Here is an 8,085-nt window from a genome sequence, read left to right as displayed (position 1 = left end):
AGATACATAAGTGGACAAAGTTGTTTTGTCCTCTTTCCTGCTCACTTCAGCTTTTGTGATACTATGTGGCGCTCTTGTTCAAATAACATGAAGTCCAGGTGGTTGGGGTTTTGGTTTTGTTTCTCCCTCTTCAATTTTTAGAACTGTAAATGTGGGGGCCTAGGTGTGGGAGATTATTTACAAAAGACAGTCAATAAAAAGAAATTGGCCTAAAGAAGCTGCTTATAATATCAAAATATTAGATAATTGGGTGAATAAATTGAATGTATTTCACAGATATACATAGTGAAACTGGGTCTTTACTTGAGAGGTCATGGTTGAACTGACTGCGATTGGTTTACAGAGTTTATATTTTCACTTGTACGACTTCACTAGGGTTATGTTCCAAAAGTCTTTATTTAGTGGTGGTGTAGCAAGGAAAATCCCAGTCGTCTTTTAATGCTTCCCTCCCAGTGCCCTTCAGTTTAGTGATGCACTGAGATAAGTCACTGTAAAAACTATACTACCACTGAAAAATTAATGCTTGTGATTGTTTTGCTAATGATAGTCTGGCCACAGGTATTGAGGGTGTGGGGGCAGCATATTTCCCGCAGCTGTGGCAGCACAGGCAGCCTGAGATTAGGGCATTGCTTGAATTCATGAGAAATGCGTGGTATAATGTTTATGTTGACTGACTTCTGGATCAGGTCAGAAATATATTTAAATTGGGCATTAATACTTGAGCGGTTTCCTTACATTGTGGGGAAAAATACTTAAACTACACTACTTAATATACAGAGAAAGGAAGGGACTCCATCTTCTTAGGGTGGAAATGCCTGAGAGAGAGCAAATGTGGTACTAAAGAACAGGGTGGTCAGATTAGAAGGAGAAGACGGACAAAAGGGAAAAGCAAAGTAATATGACAATGTGAGATTACTAAGGATGCATTGTTTTCTCTCTCCTTCCAAGTGGAAAAAACTGCCACCCAACAGTTTAAACTTTATTCAGTTTTATTTGTCCATTTTCCTGCATTTGCCCAAGTTCTAACATTTGAGATTTTGCAGCCCTACATGTTAAAAAACGCCTGTGTGTATCTCAGAAGGCGTCTGTGTCGGGTATGATGACAGCTCACTGGATGGGGGGCAGCAGGGGAGCTAAATAACCAGACTCACGCTTGCCAAGCACAACAGGGTGCTTTTGTGTGAGTTGCACCTAAGTCTAGCACCAGATTCAGCACTAGCTGTTGCCTGCTCACTGGCTGTGTAGGAGTACAGCTATGGAATGCCCACCCGCAGCCGGCACAGTGACAGACAGTTACCACCTCATGAGAGAGAATTTGGATTTGCTTTTACATCCCTGCTGGGTTGCAGCTGGCTTGAGAGAGCCTCCTGATAGGCAGCTACAGTCTGAATTGTAATTATTGATGAAAACATTTTTTGAGCCAAGTCCTCAGCTGTTGTCAGTTGCTACCAATCCATCGGAGTCCAGTAGTGCTACTTCCATTTATGCTATGGGAATCTCTGCATATTTACATTCCATCATATTTCTACTTTAAATAGCTGCTTTTTTAACATAACTTAATAAACTTTCACTAGAAATACATTGAATAGCATCTTCAATTAGGTTGGTTCACTTTCAAGTGTGTGCACGTGTCCTTGAAAATTGAATACTACAATTTCCTCAAGGGGTGTTTAATTGGTTCAGTGCTGTACTCCATGGCAACTGTTATTCTTTTGTGTGTGTGTGTGTGTGTGTGTGTGCGCGTGTGCTTGTTTAGGGCCAAAGTTGACAGGTTCTTATGTGGGCAAATTTCCTATTGACGTCATTAGTAGTTTTATTTAGGTGTAAGGACTCCAGGGTTTGAGTTGCGCTGTTTATCTATGCATATGCCCCGCTATGTCTGGGGAGAATCCTAGTGAAGTCACTGGATCTCTGCAGAGGGACAGAGTTGCATATGTGTAATATGTAATTAATGTTTTGCTTATTCTAAAATGTAAATGTTAAAGTCCAGAAAAAACAGCTGAAAAGGAAGTCCTTAACTTTATTCTCTTTTGATTAACAAAGCCTAAATTTTAGTTCCATGTCACTCCAACTGTTAAATCACCTTTTTCCCCAGCTTTGCCATTCTCATCCTCAGAGCTGTGGATAGAAAAGAGAACAGAAAACCTCAGTGAATAATGTGATTAGCTTTCTGCTTCTGAATCTAATCTCCTTATTCAGAATAAGGAAGAATGCACTTACCCGAATGGTTAGATCCAACAGACTAAGCATTATTTTAGTATTATAGAAAGAGAAATTAGTAGAAAGGATTAGTACTGGTAATTTCACAGCATAGACAGAGTACAGAAAATGAATCCATTAACACTTAGAAAAGTGGACTAAATTTCAAAGCTTGTTTATTATTATTACTATTATTTATTTTTTGCTTTAATGCACAGCAAACAGCTGGTATGGTTCTTGATTGGATAGGTGACCAGTTTAAAAGAAAACATGTGTAATTAAACTAAACTTTGTTTATAGCCTTCACTTAGTGGTTTAGTTTAAAATAGGACTGATTAATTGCTGTTAACTCACATGATTAACTCTAATTAATCACAAAAAATTGTGATTAATTGCCCTGTTAAACAATAGAATACCAATTGACGTATTAAAATTGTAGATATTTTTCTACATTTTGAAATATAGAGTTCAATTACAACACACTACACTGCTCACTTTATATTTTTGATTACCAATATTTGTACTGTAAAATGGTAAAAGTTTTTTTCTTTTTACCTCAGACAGGTACTGTAGTACAACCTCTATCATGAAAGTGTAACCTACAAATGTAGATTTTTGTTGTTGTTACATAACTGCACTCAAAAACAAAACAATGCAAAACTTTAGAGCCTACAAGTCCACTCAGTCCTACTTCTTGTGAAGCCAATCACAAAGAGGAAGCAAGTTTGTTTACATTTATGGGAGGTGCTGCTGCCCACTTCTTATTTATGATGTCACCAGAAAGTGAGAAGAAGTGTTCATGTGGGACTCTTGTAGCCGGCATTGCAAGGTATTTACATGCCAGATATGCTAAACATTTGTATGCCCCTTCATGCTTCGACCACCATTCCAGAGGATATGCCTCCATGCTGATGATGCTCCATATTTTTTTTTTTTTTTTTTTTTTTTTTTTTTTTGAAAGTGTTTAAAATTTGTGACTGAACTCCTCTGGGGAGAATTGTATGTCTCCGGTTCTGTTTTACCTGCATTCTGCCATATATTTCACATTATGGTAGTCTCGGATGATGACTCAGCATGTTGTTCGTTTTAAGAGCACTTTCACTGCAGAACTGACAAAATGAAAAGAAGGTACCAATGTGAGATTTCTAAAAATAGCTACAGCACTCGATCAAAGGTTTAAGAATCTGAAGTGCCTTCCAAAATCTGAGAGGCATGGAATGTGGAGCATGATTTCAGAAGTCTTAAAAGAGCAATACTCCAATGTGGACCTGAACCACCAAAAGAGAAAATCAACCTTCTGCTGGTGGCACCTGACTCAGATGATGAAAATGACCATGCATCAGTCTGCACTGCTTCAGATTGTTATCGAGCAGAACCTGTTATCAGCTTGGATGTAAATATCTTGTTAGGCTGGCTACAACAGTGCCATATGAATGCCTGTTCTTGTTCACAGTCTCACCTGAAAGTGAGAAGCGGGCACCATTATCTCCTGCAAATTGTAACCAAGCTTGTTTGTCTGAGTGATTGGCTGAACAAGAAATAGGACTGAGTGGACTTGTAGGCTCTAAAGTTTTACATTGTTTTGTTTTTGAGTGCAGTTATTTTTTGTACATAATTCTACATTTGTAAGTTCAACTTTCATGATAGTGATTGCACTAAACTACGTGTATTAAGTGAATTGAAATACTATTTTTTTACAGTACAAATATTTGTAATCAGAAATATAAAATGAGCACTGTATACCTTGTATTTTGTGTTGAAATTAATATATTTGGAAATGTAGAGAACATCCAAAAATATTTTAAATAAATGGTATTGTTTAACAGCACAATTAATTGCAATTATTATTTTTAATCACTTGACAGCCCTGGTTTAAACACTTAGAAGCTTCTCTGTTTCTTTTGGGTTAACATATGTAGAAGATTTGATTCCATTCACAGTGGAGTAAGAGTGGGGCAGCAATGTCACAATCTTACCCCAAGTTCAATTTGTCTCGGTAATGTGGTTTCTCTAAGTACTAAGGGCCTAATTATAATTGTGACTGGAGCACTGTAACTAATTTCAAAGTTACAAGGGAAACACAGGTGATTAAATATTAAGGTTCTTTCTAAAACAAGGATATACAACCTTATTTAAAGAAAATTTCTGTAGTAAAAAAGTTAGTCACAGATTTTTTTTTCCTCCTCTCCACCCCGCTCTTGCCTAGCTCTGTCTACTGCGAGATAACTGGTGTTGAGGATTTAGTCATCTGTTATCTGATTTATGAGGCTCACAAGTGTCTTTGGGGAGCCCCTGAGTGTACATATTAAACTTGAAAGTTATTGCTAATCATAGGTTACACTCTACAGCTATGGGGAAAACCTGCTCACCAGACCACAGTCTGGATTAGGCTTTGGAGAACCCAAAGTCTGAAGGCTCTGTGGCTACCACCTTCAGATCTAGGAATTTTGGATGATGAATCCTATCATGGTTTGGAAGAATGATCAGTTAAGCACTTGATTTAAAAATGTAATTTGACCACCTGGATGTGCATTGCCCCTTGCTTTACAGAAATAGTGTGGAACACATTTTTTTCTTCTCTATGGAGTTTTTATTGCATACTGTTTTCCTCTACATGAATGTAGTTACACGTCAGTTGTGTTTCCCCTTCACAACACAGTAATAAGTAAGGAAAACATTAGTTCATCCACTCCAACTCCCTGCCAGAAGGCCTAGACTTTCTCTACTTCTGATAGAATATTCTACCACTCTATTAAAGGTCACCGGTAGGAGATTTTCCTGCTATTCAGCCTAAATATTTCCTTTATTTGTTTCATTCCCTTCCTCCTAGTTTGTGTGATCCTAAGTACATGGGCGCCAGGTTTGTATCATTTTTGGTGGTGCCCATAACATCTCCAAATAGAGTGTCCCATCCATAGGATAGACCAGGACAACCGCTCCGGGCCCTGTGCTTCACGGGGATGTGGGATCCGGGCAGACATATCCCATCTCTAAGATGGACTGGGGCAGCTGCCCTGGACCCTGCATTTCAGGAAGATGTGGGGCCCAGGGTGGTCTGGTGCTGGCAACAGCAAGCGACCCAGCCACAGCCTGCCCCACTCCGCCCTGCTGGCTCCCAGCATCGCTCAAGGGAGGGTGCTTGGGGAAGGGGTGGAGTAAGGGTGGGCTGGGGCCAGGTGACTCGCTTCTGCTGGTGCCAGGCCCCCTGCTTAGTCCCCAGGCTGCCCTAGACCCAGAGCTGATCCATCCATAGGACATACTGGGGCAACTGCCCTAGGCCCCGTGCTTTGAGGGGGCCCATGCTTCAGGGGGGCCTGACATCAGCTGCAGTGAGCAACCCAGCCCCAACTTGCCCCACCCTGTCCACACTCCACTCCTTCCCCCAAGTCCCTGCCCTGCCTCTTTCCAGTTTGCACCCTCCCTTCCCCGAGTGACACCAGGAGGCAGCAGGGCAGGCTGGGGCTGGGTCACTTGCTGTTACCAGTACCAGGTCGCCTGCTAATCCCCCAGGCTGCCCAAGAGCTTGAGTCCCCCTGAAGCATGGGACCCCCCCCCAAAGCACTGTAAGCCCAAATGTTGGTGGAGCCGGGACCATGTTCCTAAATATTGGTGGAGCACAGGCACCATAAGCCCATACAACTCACCACCTGTGCCTAAGTGCTTTGCCTCTCCCTGAGTGGTGTTTGGCTTATGCAAACATTTGTAGACCCTAATTCACATGCTGGAAGTAAAATGAAATGTTCGAGTACACTTTTTTTTTTAAATTTGAAGTTGTAATCCTACGGCTAGACCCTATGGAAGCAGTAGCCTGCAACTGTACCTTGGTGTCCTGAGTACACCACCATTCTCAGGGGGATGGCTTCCAGGTGAAAAGGGGAGGAGTTTGTTCTGCAATTCTAGTACTGCAGGGGGATGTGTAGGAGACTCTGGTTCAAACCCATGGATCCCCATATACATAGGCAAAGAACATAGCTCATGTGCCTCTGAGCTGACCCTGACTAGTATTAACCTCTACAGCAATTTACTCTGGAGATTCTTTTCAAATTAATTTCCCCATAAGACATCTGTACCCTAGTCTAATTTGCCATCCACTTCCCCTTCATTTTTAGCAGAGCCCCTGATACACGTTCTTCATGTGCACATGCAACCATTGGCTCCTCAACCCTCCAGAGCCTAGTTGATTGTTTTCCTCTTTATGCTACATGTAGCATCTGACCCAGAGTTACTGGTCTAAAACATAAAACAGGAGCTTGGAATGGGATAACAATTAATAGGAATGTGCCAGATTCATTCCTGGTGTAACTCCATGGATTTCAGTGGCCTTATCAGGATGAATTTGGTAGTGGAGTCAAGAGAATTATTGATTTGTAAACAGTGTTTCTTTCTCTAAGCAGCAGCCCTTTATAATACATTGTTACTTTGGATATAAGAGGTTTTCCTGCTTTTGTTTCCTTTTTAGAGCTAGCAGTATGACTACAAGGCTATTTGGAAAAAATTAGTCATTTCCTGGCTTTTTCCACCATCTAATATGGCAAGGGGTGGAGAAAAAAAGATGGGGGAAGGAGAGGGATGTGGCCTTGTTCCATGTTCTGCTGGGAACTTTAAAATACATTGTTAGAGATAGTATTGCCCATAGTGTGTGAAATTCTCTCCCTATCGAAGTCAATGACAAAACTCCTGTTGATGTCTACGGGACTAGGATTACATCCAATGACCTGTTTCTCCTCTCTCTCATACAACTTTTAAATCAGTAGAATTACTCAAAGATAAAAATGGTTTAAAAGAATGGAGCAGATTCTCTTATGTTTTTACTACATTTAAGGCTTGCCTTATTCCTGCTGAAGTAATTGTTAGTTTACTGTTAAAATGAGGCAGGACCAGCCTGTGAGTGTATTTCTATCTGCCAAAAGAAATTCAGCTTCTGAAAGTGAAAGAAAAATAAACTTTAAAATTTCTGACTGCATGGTGCATGAATGCACCATGACAACATGAATTCAGTGAATGCATCCTTTCACAATAGCTATGCAGAAACTTCTCCAAGTACAGTGATATTCAGGCAATATTACTTGAAATAGATAGCTTGATACAATGAAGTAACCATGTCCTTTGGAGATACATTTAAATTGCTACTCCTTTCCTAATATTCTAACTATTGCTAGATCATCAGTGGCTTGTTAGCTAAGGTCCAGTCTTGCATGTCTACTGCAATCAAAACTACTGGGAATTTTGGAGGGTGGGAGGGGGGTGCAGGATCAGGAGACAATTGAATACATTTGAGTTATATGTGTATTATGATGTCTTTTTCTTTTAAATGTAATATAACCTTTACCAGTTGATTGAAACATGCTCCTTTTATTCTTTAGATATATTTCACTGATAGCTAAATTACAGTATAAATATAAAACATATTAGCTTACTTTGATAGACAACTACTGCTATTTGAGGATTTCTTTTTAACATTTTTATAAAATTTTGCATCAAGAAAGAGTGCAAAGCTGTATATGTTAACAGATTAGAAAAAAGTAAAGTATTTTAATAAATAAAGACAGACAGACAATACAGACAGACTGAAGTTAACATACAGACAGAAAAATGACATTTTATCATAATTTAAAAATTATAAAAATATCTAAATAAATCAGGCTAGAAAAAATATTAAAATTTGCATAAACATAGTCAAGGCAAGGTAGGCAAAATTGATCCAAGAAGAATGTAAACCTGCTTGCTAAACAGTCTTTCTAATTTAAGGCATAAATTAGATTATACAGGAAGTAGTTAGAACACAGGCACAGCTAATGTTCCAATAAGGAGATACATAGTGTAAGAAGCAATGCTATTAGTCACCCAGAAGCAAACTGAATCTATTCTTATATATCATATGCCAAA

The 8,085-nt window shown here is 39.6% G+C and overlaps 1 protein-coding gene across 2 annotated transcripts in view; it reads right to left on the bottom strand.

Moving 5' to 3' along the window:
* Positions 1-1,996: 1,996 nt before the first annotated feature.
* The window catches only part of PALMD (palmdelphin), a 68,455-nt gene continuing 62,366 nt past the window's right edge, over positions 1,997-8,085 (bottom strand). For both annotated transcript variants that reach the window (XM_032804964.2, XM_032804965.2), the window contains exon 9: positions 1,997-2,118. In XM_032804964.2, the coding sequence (XP_032660855.2) occupies positions 2,075-2,118 (44 nt within the window). In that variant the 3' untranslated portion in view covers positions 1,997-2,074. The remainder of the gene's footprint in view (positions 2,119-8,085) is intronic.

Source organism: Chelonoidis abingdonii, chromosome 7, assembly GCF_003597395.2.
Source record: "Chelonoidis abingdonii isolate Lonesome George chromosome 7, CheloAbing_2.0, whole genome shotgun sequence".
Taxonomy (NCBI): domain Eukaryota; kingdom Metazoa; phylum Chordata; order Testudines; family Testudinidae; genus Chelonoidis; species Chelonoidis abingdonii.
This window is presented reverse-complemented; position numbering and strand designations above follow the sequence as displayed.